At 31.8% G+C, this 16,745-nt stretch overlaps 1 protein-coding gene across 1 annotated transcript; it reads left to right on the plus strand.

Annotated features, from left to right (window-relative positions):
- Window positions 1-3,297: 3,297 nt before the first annotated feature.
- Window positions 3,298-14,911, plus strand: LOC143074874 (uncharacterized). Its single transcript, XM_076250099.1, has 8 exons — window positions 3,298-3,341; window positions 4,237-4,304; window positions 4,895-5,020; window positions 6,367-6,491; window positions 7,601-7,688; window positions 10,224-10,334; window positions 12,465-12,589; window positions 14,800-14,911. Exons 2-6 carry the CDS (start codon window positions 4,241-4,243, stop codon window positions 10,328-10,330), a joined length of 510 nt encoding a protein of 169 aa, XP_076106214.1. The 5' UTR covers window positions 3,298-3,341; window positions 4,237-4,240; the 3' UTR covers window positions 10,331-10,334; window positions 12,465-12,589; window positions 14,800-14,911.
- The last annotated feature ends 1,834 nt before the right edge of the window (window positions 14,912-16,745 follow it).

A 16,745-nucleotide genomic window follows, 5' to 3' on the forward strand; every position in this document is an offset into this window, starting at 1 on the left:
AATGAAAAGATAATTCCAAAAAATCGTTTTATGAAAAATTGTACTCCTCAACAAATCCTATTCTTCATAACATAAAAATCTATTTTATGATGAAAATAATCCGTTTATCCGCAAACTTTCTGTTGAATAGAGGTAACAGGCAGAGGGTAATTTGAATGCTTAAAAACATTGAAAATTATGAAAAATGGTAAATCTCCAGGGATGGATGGATTTACAACAGAATTTTATAAATTCTTTTGGATAGACCTCCATGAGTTTATTATAAAATCTTTTAATTATAGCTTAGAAACTGGATCTTTTTCGGTTAGTCAGAAACAAGGAGTAATAACATGCATTCCAAAAGAGGGTAAATCAAAATTTCAATTAAAAAACTGGAGACCTATCACTTTATTAAATGTTGATACAAAAATTGCATCAGATGCATTAGCAAATAGAATAAAACCTTTTCTTGGGGATATAATTAGTGAAACACAGCAAGGTGTCATAAAGGGAAGGTATATTGGAGAATATACCAGGCTTATTTTTTTTATATTTAACGATACAGTGAAATATATTCTCTGTTACACCTTTGATAGGTATAAAATGTTGGTGTCGTTATTTACGTCTATTATTATAGACTTTTGGAAGCTCATTTAAATTGTGAGATAGTTTAGTAAAATTTTACTTTTCTAATGCAGAATATATAATATTGTCATTTGAATTTTTTTATCTAATCCTTATAATATATTATATTCGTCTTAATATCAACCCAACAATGTTAGATCTGTAAATTTTCGGAAGTAATTTGTTGTTTTTCTCTGGTATGGACTCGAACTTACGACAATAAGATATCATGGCATAAAATCGCCCTGCACTATGCCCAACGCACTAGACCACTCGACTGTCTAAGCTCTATACAACTAATAAAGCTCTCATCAGTTTTTGTCTAGCTTGTTAGCTTTTATAAATCATATAACCAGTAATGCTGATACGAGGCTTAACACACATCATTCTATATATGCATAATTGTCTTAATACCAATCCAACAATGTTATACTTAACAGCAAACGTTAGATGAACCTAGACGATACTACTGATATAAGGACAATTTAGATAATAGTAACTAATAAAATATATATTCATATTATCTATATTTCTAATATACTTTAAAGTTACATGTAAAATTCCGCTGATGCAATCATAATTAATATATTGATGATGAAGTAAGAAAGATGTTGCACGTACATCATCACGAAGTACATAACTTGAAAAATCAATTAGATTAACAATGGAAAACAAAGGCTGTCACTATATATATATATATATATCGATGTTGCAAAATAAGCTAGTATCAGCAAAGTACTTTTAATTTACTATCACAGCTGAATATATATAAGAATACCTTATCAATATCATAATAACATAATATACAAATGAATAAATGAAATATTACAGTTTCGGTAAACAATACTCTACACATATATCAGGCAATTTTTTTAAATGATTAAATGTAAAATGTATTGAACGATTGATTACAACTTCTGTGAATCTACTGTTATATTAATGTCCGAATAAGTTAATTCATTTCATTGTTTATACATATTGATAGTTCAATCATAGGATTGAACGTTGTTTTCAATTTAGACTTGTATATATTCTATCTATATTTCTAGTGTACTTTAAAAGATCAGTGTGAAATTCCGCTGACTATATCATAATTAATATATATTTATAGCGAAGTATGAAAGATGTTACACGTACATTATCAAGAAGTACATACTTCGCAATTAGCTTGTATCATCAAAGTACTTTTAATTTCCTTTTATATCTGAATATATATTGGAATGCGTTATCAATATTGTAATAATTAAACTCATCATAGATACCAGGACTAAATGTTGTATATACGCCAGACGCGCGTTTCGTCTACAAAAGACTCATCAGTGACGCTCGAATCCAAAAAAGTTAAAAAGGCCAAATAAAGTACGAAGTTGAAGAGCATTAAGGACCAAAATTCCTAAAAAATTATGCCACATATAGCTAAGGTAATCTATGCCTGAGGTAGAAAAGCTTTAGTTTTTCAAAAATAACATATTATGAAATATTACAGTTTCTGTTAACCATATTTTACACATAATTCAGACAATTTACCTGCTTACTTACTAACTTGCAGGACAACATTTAACATTAGCAATTAAAGGAGTATCACAAATTGTATAAACCATTTAGTTACTATTGTATATAGAAAACATTAGAAGATAAAAAGGAAGTAACGTATTTAAAATATAAAATATTTCCGCATTTGGTCTGATCTAGACGAAAATGTTTTTTTTTTTAAATTGATTATAAAAAAGAAGATATGGTATGACTGCCAATGAGACAATTCTTCACACGAGACTAAAATGACACTGACATTAATAGCTATACGTCACCGTTCGACTTTCAACAATGAGCAAATCCAATACCGCATACTCAGCTATAATAGTTCCCGAAATGACAATGTAAAATAATTCAAACGAGAAAACTAACAGCCTAATTTATGTAAAAAAGAACGAAAAACAATTATGTAACTTCTATTAACGACAACCACTGAATTACAGGCTCCTGAATTGGGCCAGGTACATACAAAGAGAATGTGGTGGGGTTAAACAAATCCTTATCATCCCCCTAGTTATCAATTGTATGCAGCTTTGGTATATTCAATTTAGCATTTTATCTCCTTGGATATGAGCGCCCTGGATTTGTCCTTTTGAGAGGAAACGCGAGTCTGGGTAATATTGTCTTTATATCTTATCTGCTTTTTTGTTACATATTTGTTTGTTTTGTGGTGATTATTATCATAACACAATGTTTACTTCTGTATCCCTTTTTTCATTTTTGCTTGTTGTGTCTGTTTGTTTTGTTCACACATCGTTGTCAAAGTGATTAAATTGGATGCGACTGTCATACAATCAAAAGGTTTAGCTAGCTATAAAACCAGGCTCAATCCATTATTTTCTTCAATACAAAATGCCTCTACCAAGTTGTATGACGTGTTTGAGCTTTTGAATTGTCAGTTGATTAGAGACTTTCCGTTGGATTTCCTCTGAGTTCAGAATTTTTGTGAATTTACTATTTGCTGATTAAATTACAAATATATATACAGAATTGAATAGATTTTATTAACAGTGAAAGAAAGTAACACGTTTAACAATATTTGCTTATTCAGTCAATATCAAGACAGAAAAACAACATGTGTCACTAATCGATGTTATTCACCTTGCAGAACATTCACTTTGTACTTTTATGAAACTAAGTATTTAAGTAGCCACTGTATTTCAAAAATCATCCTTCTATCTACGGCTCTGCTATTAAACATAGTGGTAAGTTTTTATCTATTTTCGTACAAACGATATTCTAGTTGTTAAAATTTATTCGATACAATTAAAAAGGTTATAACAGAGTATTCAATCAGATAAATTTTGACCTATCTTGTTTACTAAGAGCTGTAGTGTTCCAAATGGTGAAGTTGAAATCATTCATTCGTAGATTTTACGGCCGCCATCTTGTTTGCTGAGTGATATTGACACTCACAACAAAACGTCAATGTGCAAGTAAACTTTAATTGAAAGACAAAATTCTTTCCTTACTTAAGGATGTAGACATAAGGTAAGGAAATAACTCTTAAAATTATCAGTACGTTTGCTTCAATCATTTCAGAAATATACATTCTAAGCTTCTATATTACAAAGATCCCATCTGTTTCAGGTTAATGCTTAAATATATTGATGAAACTTGAATTTTACAAACGAACCACCGATTTAAGGAGTTATCACCCTGAAATAAGTTATGCACCCTTTTTCTTTTTGGCAGTCCGATTACCTACTTCCGATTTTAACACATGAACAGTGAACTACTGTGGTCTTGATAAGTTTTGCTCGTTATCAAAATATTTTGAAAGCAAAACTATAAACACTTCAATGCTAACATCCTGAAAGTGCTTTCATACATAATCCAAACCCTTGTATTAGTAAGTTTGGACTTTAGTTTAAAAACTGTAACATGTTTTTGGAACTTGAAATTGGCGATCAAAATATAATATTTAGTGCATATAGGCTCACTGCGCTTACTTCTGCTGTACGATTCTTCTACATAATTCCGTATTTGTAGACGAATCTCGCGTCTGTCGCAAATATAAAATTCCAATGATGCACGGATTATGAGTTTATTTCTAAATTACCTGGAATCTAAATTGATATAGACGAGTTTTCATTTCAGACATATGATGAAGTGTTGTTGTTTTATTGTTTTAATCTTTTGCACAATTGATGTGTCAAATGGCGGCAGTAAGTAATTTAATGTTTAAACTGCTGTAGTGAAGATAAAGATTAAGCTGCTACACTCTCTCATAACATAAAAGGTACGATCCTTTCACTTTGATCAAAAGTACTTCTTTTGAGAGCCAAATGAGACAAACAGAGTTAGAACCTTTTTATGTTACAATTATTCAATTATCTACCATTTGTTTTTATAGTAATTTGGAGTTAATCACGTCCAGTTATTACGATAATATCAGTACCTTGGTGGCTACAGAGCTGTGCAAAACTGTCCAACACTACTTTCCTAGGCTGACATAAGAACAATAAAAAAAAATCTGCATTTAGGAAGAACTGATTTGTAAAACCTCTAAGCAGTGTTACAAGCATCTCGGGCAAATTTAGTAAATTCTATTTAGGTGAAATCATAACGCAACAACAATATATATGTACATGTTTTTCTAAAAATTAACAAAATTCTTCTTTGTGTCCTATATTCAACATGGTTAATGAATTTGAGAAATAAACAATGACTTTATATCTATATTCCTAGTGTGTAATGTTAATGTATATATCAAAGTAAATCATGCTATAGTGTATCGGATTACTGTACTATTTAGTTCTTTCTGGAATGTGCCACGCCTCCAATGGTACCTGTGGAAAAAAAGGTGTTCCATGTAATCAGACATTCGGGTCTGAATGGACGTATACCGGAAAATGCTGCAATGAACGACCATGTTGCAAATGTAAGTAAACAAATAAGTCAAGCATCGAATGACGTGCAAAGAATTTAATAGACAGAGATAGTTAATTTTTTGGGGAAAAAAGAAACATGGAACAGTTATTCATTCCCTTTCCTGAAATATTTTGTACTAAACAAAGACAAAACATATAAGTATGACATATTTGTTTTAAAATATCACATTTGCGATGTTCCAGTCAAGGAAAAAGAAATTAATGAAAGTTGTTTCAGTTGTGTCCTTGAATATTTTTTGTTACAATTTTCAGAATTTTTTTTTCTATTCTTCTGCATACATTTTAGTACACACTTGGGAAGCACGTTTATATGTTTACATGTGATTATTTTGCAATTATTTTTATATTCATAAATGAATGTCGACTTACTTTCAATCGAAACGACGATTAATATACAATAAATAACTAAAATGCATTACGTCAGCTGTAATGTTTTAACATACTCTGAAAATCATTATTATTCGTTGGATACCACTCAATTACAATTTCAAAGAATGACCGATCTTATATAGGCTTGAATACAGACTTACGCAAAAACCACGATAATAAATGTCAACGAACATTTAGTCTAAAATGATAGAATCATAAAAATGTATACACGTACTAATTTCTAAATTTACAGTAACACATTTTATAATTGTGCACTTTACATACGTTCCCTTTTACAATGAATTTGATATTTACTTGCAATGTAAGTATAGGCCTATCTTCTTTTGTTTTCCTTTTCGTTTTTCTTTTGTTCTTCTATTCTTTTTTGTTGTTTATATTTCTTTTCTTATTTTTTCTTTCCTTTTTTTCTTTTTTTCTTCCCTATGTTCAGTGTTAGTTTTTTGCTATCATTAACTGCTGTGAAAGATACAAATGTTCATGCACAACAATGTGGTTTATTTTGAAGTGTTGTTTCATTTGCAATCATTCCAAATCTTCTTAATCAAAGAAATAACTGTATCTTCTATATACATATAGCATGTATATTCGTATTATTAACAATGAATGAATATATTTACCGCATGCAAGGCTCCGATTCTTTGTCAAGCTTTGGTTATACTTTCTTTTCCTTTTTTGGTTCACAGCTCTTCGTGTTTTATATAAGGTTTGGATTTTCAATTATAGTTGTATACTACTGTTGTCTTTATTTGAATTCAGCATCTCTGACGAGACATTGATTATCGAATTGCGAATCTGGTGCAGAAATATTTGTACCGTTTATGTTATAATGGCGTTATGTATTTGATTATGGTGGTTCATTCATTACGTTATTTTCTATATGCCATCGCTTTTTCTTTTTGTGTTTTAATTGCAACTGTGGATTAAATTTAATCCATATGTTTTTTAGTTTTAAAACCGACATGTGTTCCAGAAACTTGCCCAGAGGGTTACAGGCTGTTACCAAACCAAACCAGTAGTACAAATTGTTATTTATATCGTAACAGTTCCAAAATACAGTGGGAGAGTGCTCAGGTGAGAATGTTTATAAATCACTATTAATCTGGAGGCAGAAAATAAAACTAATAAGAGATTACAATAAAGGTATCTTTGTTGTTTTTATCAAGTGAGACTATAGAAGTCTGTTTTAATCCCTGGCTTGGGTAATATACTACGTTATCATTGCATTATAGGTATAACGAAAGATAACCAGATTTATTATACGAAGAATGACGACTCTCAAACCCGATTTTATTAGTTTTTCAACTTTGAGAATAAACTCATCATAGATATGTGACGACTTTTCGTGATGTTGAACGAAGCCGAAATCAGTTGAACAACATTTAATCAAAGTCAACAATGATACTTTGATTATAGAATAATAGTACAATAAGGATTTGTAAGTCTTTGTTTACTCATTGGTTGTGATTGTTATTGTTTTCTATAGGTTACCTTCTCTGTGGAAGAATATCCTGGTACTCGGTCAAGCAAGAACAAATATATCAATCTGCACAATTTTGAGGGACTTAATACAACAGTAAACATTACCCAAAAATTGCACAGATTATATATTTGATTTTTGTCTTTTATTGGTTGCTTGCTATTGCCTGAGTACCAAGGTATCCTACCACAGTTGAAACCTGTCGAAAAAATATAAACCGGGAGTTAAAAGTCGGTAGTATGATAATAGTCTACTGCTGTCACGATATGGGAGTCATATGTAGATGAAAAACAGTCTATTTACCCCCCCCCCCCTCCCCAAAAAGAAATCAAAAACAAATATAAAGTATATGCTTAAACTTTTAACAATACTGGCTGGGCATTAACGATGACTAGTATTGACACTCTAAGAACATTTTTCTGCTTAAAATATATTATCTACTGTATATATTCGTTTATTGTCGTGGATAAAGGAAAACTTGCATGTTCGTGGATACTTAATATGGTGTTTTTGCTGACGTCATCATAAAGCCTCTAAAAAATGTGTCATTGGTTAAAGATTTAATTTCGGGGTTCATCTGTTCCCACGAAATCAACAAAACTTGGTATTCAACAGATATTAATGAAACCACAGTACAATGAACAAACAAATTCAGTGAACGAAATGTACAAAAGAATATGAATGTAAGCTTACTAAATTGCAGTCGATTTGTGCCAGTACACCAGGTGCCAACCTGTGGAGACCGAACACGGAACAAGAAGCCAATGATGTTAACCAGGAATTTATTCATCGTAAGTTGAGAATATACAATAATTTTGTTTAGATGAAGTTATTCAGTAATCACGAATTACAACAAAAGCTGTGACAACCAATCAATGCAATTCGTGTTAACGATCTTAATCCGGTATCACGTAATACAAAAAATGTGACAACGAATATAATCCGTTATTAAGATATACGAAAAACTGTTATAACTAGTCCCACACATTAGTGATGTCAAATTTAATTTGTGATAACGAGTTTTACATTTCGTGATAACGAATTAAAATCGTGATTTTGACCTTATCGAAAGATCAGGGAAAATTTTATGAAGTTGCCTTTGACTGATTAAATATTGACTACGGTGGTTCAAATATTTTCGTGGGGACCGATTTTCGTGGATTAAGGAAAACTTACATTTTCGTTATTATTTAATTTCGTTGTTTTGCTGGATTATGCATACAAGTATATAGGAGTGTGTTTACCATGGACATATACATACACAAACTATACTAAACAATCTGATTGAGTTGAACCTCCTGTGAAATATAAAATCGGTTGATTTTATGATAAAGAAAATAACATTTTCCCCCGTTTTGTTTCTATCGGCTATTTTTGAATGTTTGCCTTGTGTTTTGAATTTTTGATAATTTAGCCTCGATCATGACCATTTGGTGCAGACACCATTGTATCGTGCAAATCATCAATCGTTTTATACAAGACCATTAATTCTCACATCATGTCAACAATTTTCATTATTTTCGCAATAATTTAGTATTTCAAAAATTGAATCACATGTTCTTTAAAACATAGTTGACAGTACAAATCGTTTGTAATTCAACAAGAGGTGAGTTAATAATAGAACTTGAAAAATATTAGGCAACTTCTTTAATTAAAATTGAGTTTTATTTTGTTAAATATATATGTATATTTATCTTTGTAAGTCATAGAATTATAGTCATTTCATTCCCCGATTTTGTACCCTCACCAAAAAACATTTCGTACCATGATTATTTCGTTCGATGACCAAGGAATATTTATATGTAAATCATTTTGTACCGTTCGGTAGATTTATACGAATGAAATTTTGTAATTAATTTAATATTTATATGCATACCATTTCGTGTTTCGTGAAAGAGACATATGTTTTTTTTTTTATTTCGTACGCAATAGAATATATCTTTGTTTACCATTTCCTGCCACAGTGCAGATTTATATGTGTACCATTTCGTACAGTACAGATTTATATGTGTGCCATTTCGTACAGTACGGAAGATATACATGTGTATGTATGACACTAGTCACATAAGGTGTATTATTCAAACATTTATATTCACGGCTTTCTTCTTTGATTTATATCTGAATTAACTGCATTTCGTGACACTGCATTTCACGATAAAGCAACTGTTAATAACTTTAAAAATTGTTCAGAAAATAATTCCTTTGTTAATTAACTTCATTTAAAAAAATGTTAGTTGAAAGTTGGTTCAAGATAAACCCTTCAAACAAAACAAAGTACAATACAAAATATCAAAATTTCTATGTATTGCCTCATTCAACCAATTGTAGCTCTTTAGAAATTTTATAATGCTTAGAATTATTTCATCTGTGTTAAATGTATTTTTATTTCAAATTAAAATGATCTCCAAAGATTCAGTTCATACATGTGTTCTACATATTTATTCATATATTTCGATAAATGAAACAGTAAAAATTAAATATAAAAACACTTCAAAACTTACAATTGGGTAGTATGGACAATCCTTCCCTTTTTCAGTTTTGTCAATTAACGATGTTCGGACACAATGTCATTAGTTAAAAAATATATATGATAAAAAAAAATTTACATTTAATTACCTATGAGGTACGAAATGATTTTGAACATGGGTACAACATGAAAATTTTGGGTAGGAAGTTGCAGAGGTACGAAATGGTCAAGTTACAAAACGACTTGCTTCCAAGTATTTGAGGTACATTGTTAGATAGAAAAATAAAGGAAAGATCAGCGAACAAAAAATCACTTTCTTGCTCTAATAACTCAATCAAGAAAATAATTAATCTTTGATTATGTAGATTCGATACGTTGTACTTTACATTGAACATGAAGTGGAAACAATTTTTATATTTTCACCCGGGTGTCAAAAACCGGTAATGCTCGTGAGCTACGAAGGCGATTTTATAAACATATTTAACTTAGTCAATGATGAATAAGTATCTCATTTGATATGTTCATTTTATATAGTATATATTTTCTATATTTACAAAACTAATTTTTATACCGGCAAACATTTTTTTAAAATTTGTACCCATACGGTTACGCACCATAACAGTTTACATCGTTGTAACTTATTTTTTTCGTTCCCTTAAACCTCAACAGTGTCAATTGATCTTGTGTCTTTGAAAAATTCTAGTCAGGATAAAGAGAGTTGTTTCCAATCAGTTTCGCTAAGTAATACGTTTATAAAGTGTAAAGGATTTTTTTTTAAATTCATTGTAGTTGATATTTTTATTCATACTTTATTTTTATTCTACTGATTTTTTAATTTTACATTTAATTCATTTTACAGCCCCTGAACAAACTTTATGGACTGGTGCAAATGATAGAGATGGGGATGGGACCTTTACATTTTACAAAGAAAATGGTCCATTTTCACAAAATTCTCTTCCATTTTGATCAGGTAAATTTGACTCACTTTGGATGGTTCATTAACCGTATATAAACCATACGGCGATGAGACAGTAAACAAACAACACCAAAAAGAATAAATATAGAACAGTACATGGAACAAACAAAAGATGTGTATACGCAAGGTATAAACAAAGTTAATAGACTAATATAGAACAGTACATGGAACAAACAATAGATGTGTATACGCAAGGTATAAACAAAGTTAATAGACTAATAAAGATAAGCACTTTTACATTAGGTACAACATGTACAACTAGAAAAAAGAATGAAAACAAATACTAGTAGTATTTTTTTTCGAATGTTATCTACTGATTTGGACAGAACAACGGTTTTGTTCTTACATTCACAACCCGACGGTGGGCACTATTTGTTTGTGCTGAATGTTTTTACACTTCCAGAGCACTTGATATCACCGCTAGTCTTTAGATGTAGTGTTTCGTTTACTGCTGTTTTCTTTTAGTTAAATTTCTTTTTTTTAATGGCATTGTCAATATATATAAGAAGATGTAGTATGAGTGCCAATGAGACACAACTCTCCATCTGTGACGAAGACAGTAATGATTAAATATTTTATTATGTAATTACAAAGTCAAGCATTTTCTAAAGTTCAAATGTTCGAATGTTCACAAACTGTCTTTAAAGTTGAATTGTTCAAACGTTCAATAAATTGTCACACGGACACGTGATCGTATAGTGGTTCATTCGTTCCTGTTGGAGTACTTCGGATATTAAGCGCATGAGTTCCAGCCTACCCACTAGGGGGGAGACCTTGGTGGAATCCCCGGTACCAATCTGTCATCTCGTCAAGTCCAAAGCTAAATCTTATATAGTCCAGTGGTCCATAAACATGGCCCATAGCTGTAGGCCGGTTACGTAGTAGTCTGGATGTTGAATAATACTAGTCTGTGGTTAATTGTCAAACTATGCAATTAACCTCTGAAGGATACATGTTATTTCACAGTAGACATGGTCAATTATTTGCTGCAGGGTATATGTCTATAATATTCGTCTACATTGTTATTACGATTGGAACACAAATTGTGTTACACACCCATTTTTCAAAAATTTGCAAAGGTAAACCATTATAGGTCAAAGTACGGTCCTGAAGTACGTAACTTTTGTTCAAACTGACCAGCAATAACGTTTTTTTTTTCGACTAATGGGGTTGAAATGCAATCGGTTTTGTATATTTCGCATGTTTTTTTTATACAATCTTACTATGATTTAATTCAATAAATGGTATCGAAAAAGACAATTGTTATGACTAGTGCAATCAATTGCAGCATTAACGCTGCTGTCCATGTAGTTTAATATATCGATGTGTCGCTTTAAAATACACAATAAAAGTGAGCTCATTTAACAAAATTACAAAAATATACCAAAGACAAATCGGGGCCTTTTATAGCTGACTATGCGGTATGGGCCTTGCTCATTGTTGACGGCCATATGCATACGGTGACCTATAGCTGTAAATGTCTGTGTCATTTTGGTCTCTTGTTGTCTTATTGGCAATCATAACACATCTTTTTTTTTTTGTATTATTTAAATTAGATAGGTACTTTTCATTGACATTACATTCAGGAATATGTTTTCAGATAAGAATTATTTGAGGTTAAACATAGCAAATCATATATTATCATTTAATTTGCCGTTCCAGATTCTAATACATTCTTGGAATATTTCAAAAGTGTACACCAAAGCGTCTTGATTTGTTAAAAACGTCCAAAACATTTGAAATTCAACCAATGACGTGACGTTATTTCCATGTTAAAAAGGAATACAATTATTCTTTTTGAAATTCGAAAAAAAATGATTGGAGAAAGAATCGGGTTTAATGACACTTGAATAGATATCGGTGACTATTGTGGACAGATATATTCTTCCAACTATAGTGGAAAAAATATTCGAATATAACAGTGCCTCTAAGGAACAGTAAGGAACAATTTATTTACGAGAATACGAAACTAGCAGCAGATAGATCTTCCACAAAACGAGGCAGAGTATACATTGAAGCTTTTTTTTTAATTTAATAGGAGGGTTGCGCAAGATTGTCTGTCACATTGGAATTGTCTTTTTTGCGTTTTTTAATACGTACAAAATATTCGGTTCATTATTTCAGACGTTCCTAGAACTTGGGGTGACATGGTCTATGTGACGATAAAGTATAACATTGGTCAACGTACGTGGTTTTGGGAGTATTGGCATAAATCTTCTGTGTTTCATTACATATGCGAGTATCAACGAGTAAGTATACTCTTTCGTTTAGCCTTTAATTGTAAATATATTAAATTTCCTTCAAAATATTAATACATAACTGCAACATCATCATGCATAATGAAAGCTTCAGTACATGTCACAGATAGGTTATAACCGCCTGGTATTCCATACACATAGCTTCAGTACATGTCACAGATAGGTTATAACCGCCTGGTATTCCATACACATAGCTTCAGTACATGTCACAGATAGGTTATAACCGCCTGGTATTCCATACACATAGCTTCAGTACATGTCACAGATAGGTTACAACCGCCTGGTATTCGATACACATAGCTTCAGTACATGTGACAGATAGGTTATAACCGCCTGGTATTCCACACACATAGCTTCAGTACATGTCACAGATAGGTTACAACCGCCTGGTATTCCATACACATAATGAAAGCTTCAGTACATGTCACAGATAGGTTACAACCGCCTGGTATTCCATACACATAGCTTCAGTACATGTGACAGATAGGTTATAACCGCCTGGTATTCCACACACATAGCTTCAGTACATGTCACAGATAGGTTACAACCGCCTGGTATTCCATACACATAATGAAAGCTTCAGTACATGTCACAGATAGGTTACAACCGCCTGGTATTCCATACACATAGCTTCAGTACATGTGACAGATAGGTTATAACCGCCTGGTATTCCACACACATAGCTTCAGTACATGTCACAGATAGGTTACAACCGCCTGGTATTCCATACACATAATGAAAGCTTCAGTACATGTCACAGATAGGTTACAACCGCCTGGTATTCCATACACATAGCTTCAGTACATGTGACAGATAGGTTATAACCGCCTGGTATTCCACACACATAGCTTCAGTACATGTCACAGATAGGTTACAACCGCCTGGTATTCGATACACATAGCTTCAGTACATGTCACAGATAGGTTACAACCGCCTGATATTCGATACACATAGCTTCAGTACATGTGACAGATAGGTTACAACCGCCTGGTATTCGATACACATAGCTTCAGTACATGTCACAGATAGGTTACAACCGCCTGGTATTCGATACACATAGCTTCAGTACATGTCACCGATATGTTACAACCGCCTGGTATTCGATACACATAGCTTCAGTACATGTCACCGATAGGTTACAACCGCCTGTTATTCCATACACATATATTATGTTTTGTTTAAAAATAATGTTTTGGTGCTTTCATTCGTATAAGGGGTATTTGCAAAATAACCCTGGTTAAGAGCAAATTTCTAAATCCGTTCGGCAAAGTAAAAATGACCTCGATACCGGTATTGTTTGCAGATGCCACTTGTAAGCACGATATAATTATTTCAATTCTACCAAATGTTCGTTGTATCCACTTTGACGGAATGTTAATTGAAGACTCATTTATGGCATTCGGCTGTTGTCTGCTCTTTTATCGGAATGTTTTCTCTTTGACACATACCCCATTTCCATTCCCAATTTTATCATTGTCAACATGTTTTCTACGAAAAGTCTAGCGGAGGTCTTTGGAAGTCGCGTTATTTTGGGATCTGGTATTTCCCATATACCGGGGTATTTTTTAGCCAGTACCCGGCTGGCACGTGGAAGTCCATTAAAAAAAAAACACCAACAGAGAAAAACATTTCTCAATATATAGGAAATAATTGAAAAATACTATATCTCTCATCCAATCAAAATTCAGCATTATTACATAAGATGCAACTGTATGCCAATATATACGCATTTTTTGAAACTATACATTTTTTTTTAAATTTAAAAAATTGCTTAACCTCCTTTGTATTGATACTCTGTTTTAAATATTACATTATTAACACCGGTGTGCGAAAATGACATCTTTGCCTAACGAGGTCAATAATCGTGGATTACGCACCGATTTCAAGAATAACTATCTTGTCTTGGCTTGGATTAAGGGAATCGATTCCTTTCAAAACATTGATAAAAAAAATCTAATTTGAATCAAACCTGTGCTCCTCTTAAGTTTACTGCAACTTGCTGATTTCAATTCACAAACAGTCAAATATTTATAGCATTATTGATTGACAGGCGGGGGTATTATTAGTGAGCAATAGCGCACAGAATCACTTGTTGACAAATATTTTTCAACCTATACAAATACATATCATGTGATCTCCATTTTTTAATCAGATAGTAGTTATTTTTATGTGTCTGTTGATTTATAGTATTGTGTTTTCAGAGAGTTTGTCCGTAGAGAGGATGTATGCCATTGCAGTACTTGATGTAATAAAATCGTTGAAGCAGATTTTTCTTTTCATTGAAAAATAAAATAGAAATGAAATATACCATAAACATGCTTTCAGATGTGAGTGTTTAAATAGTACGTCGATTTCGGCTTGATACCAAATACCTTGATTTAAATCAATGTGACTCGTTTAATTTTCATAATATTTTGACAAAATATTTACTTTGACAATTTTGTCAAATATAAGAAGAAAAATCGAAAAGCTTGATATTTATAAAAGTCACCAAACTTATAATTTACTATGATAGACGCGCGTTTCGTCTACATAAGGCTCGTCATTGTTGATAAAATCAAAATAGTTAAAAAGCTAAACAAGTTCAAAGTTGAGAAGCATTGAGGACCCAAAATTCCAAAGCGTTATACCAAATACCGGTAAGGTAATCTATGCCTGAAATAAAAAGAAAATCCTTAGTAGTTGGAAAAATTCATAATTTTGTAAACTGGAAATTTATAAAAATGACCTTATAATTGATATTCATGTTAACACCGAATTGTTGACTACTGAGCTGATGATACCCTCGGGGGCCAAACGTCAACCACCGAATTACACACTTTCTATGAAAAATTTCATTGAAATTGGACAAATATTAATTTTGATCATCGGGAAGCTTAATGTTTCATTATTAATAGAACGTTGTTAAAAAGGTCAGCTGTTTTTACAAAGTTATATCCTCGTAGTGTTATGTACCACCCTTATCGAGGAGCAAATCTAAGAATTGTGGCCGCGACGATAGCATATATTCGTAGTCTATGTTGACACTGATATTCTAAAAGGAGAAATTAAATTGCATTCATTAAACGTAAACTAAAACAAAAACCCATGGTTTATAAAGCTTCTTTATAGACAACACACTAGAGGAAATGAAAATAGAAACTTTGGCAATTAAAAGACAAATAGCTCATAGACAAGAGCTGCTAAACTAATTTTACTTGCAAAAAACAATTCAAACAGCTAGAATTGTATATATTTTTTTCAAATAGGTATTAACCTTGTGTCATACATCAAATGTATTCGATTAGTTTATGTTCACTTGTGTTAATATGCATTTTGATTGAGTAAGGCTATTACAGTTGACATTTTATAGTGTGTCTTTCCATGTTGTGATGTAACACTATTGTTCAAGATAAGGATGAACGTCAATATCTATTAAAACGGTTAAACCCACTGCATCTGTATGCACTTGTCATAAGTCAAGAATCTGATGTTTAGTGGTTTCGTTTGTTTTTGTGGTTTATACGTATTTTTCTTTCTCGTTTTTATATGGATTAAACCGTTGATTTTCCCGTTTATATAGCTTAACACGTGTCATTGTTGGGACCCTTAGTACATTGTTTAGCTTCCTGTTTAGTTTAATGCACACCTTCATGTTGAAGACCGAATTTTTACCTTTAATGATTTGCTTATATAAATTGGGACTTGGTTGGATAGTTGTTTCATTAGAACTCATATCACATCTTCCTTCGTCTAATTAATAATAAAAAAAAACTCGTATCTAATCTTTTTAAGATGGACAAATCATGAAGCCTTCACTATCGTAAACCCTCTTTTTTAAGCAACTCAACGGTTTAATCCATATAAAAACGAGAAAGAAAAACACGTATAAAACACATCAACAAACGAAACCTCTAAACATCAGATTCTTGACTTATGACAGGTGCTTACAGATGCAGTGGGTTTAACCGTTTTAATAGGTACTGACGTTCATCCTTATCTTGAACAATAGTGTTACATCACAACATGGAAAGACACACTATAAAATGTCAACTGTAAAGATCTTACCCAATCAAATGTCAACTGTAAAGATCTTACCCAATCAAATGTCAACTGTAAAGATCTTACCCAATCAAAATGTATATTAACACAAGTGAACATCAATGTT

This window comes from Mytilus galloprovincialis, chromosome 5, assembly GCF_965363235.1.
Source record: "Mytilus galloprovincialis chromosome 5, xbMytGall1.hap1.1, whole genome shotgun sequence".
NCBI classification, from domain to species: Eukaryota; Metazoa; Mollusca; class Bivalvia; order Mytilida; family Mytilidae; genus Mytilus; species Mytilus galloprovincialis.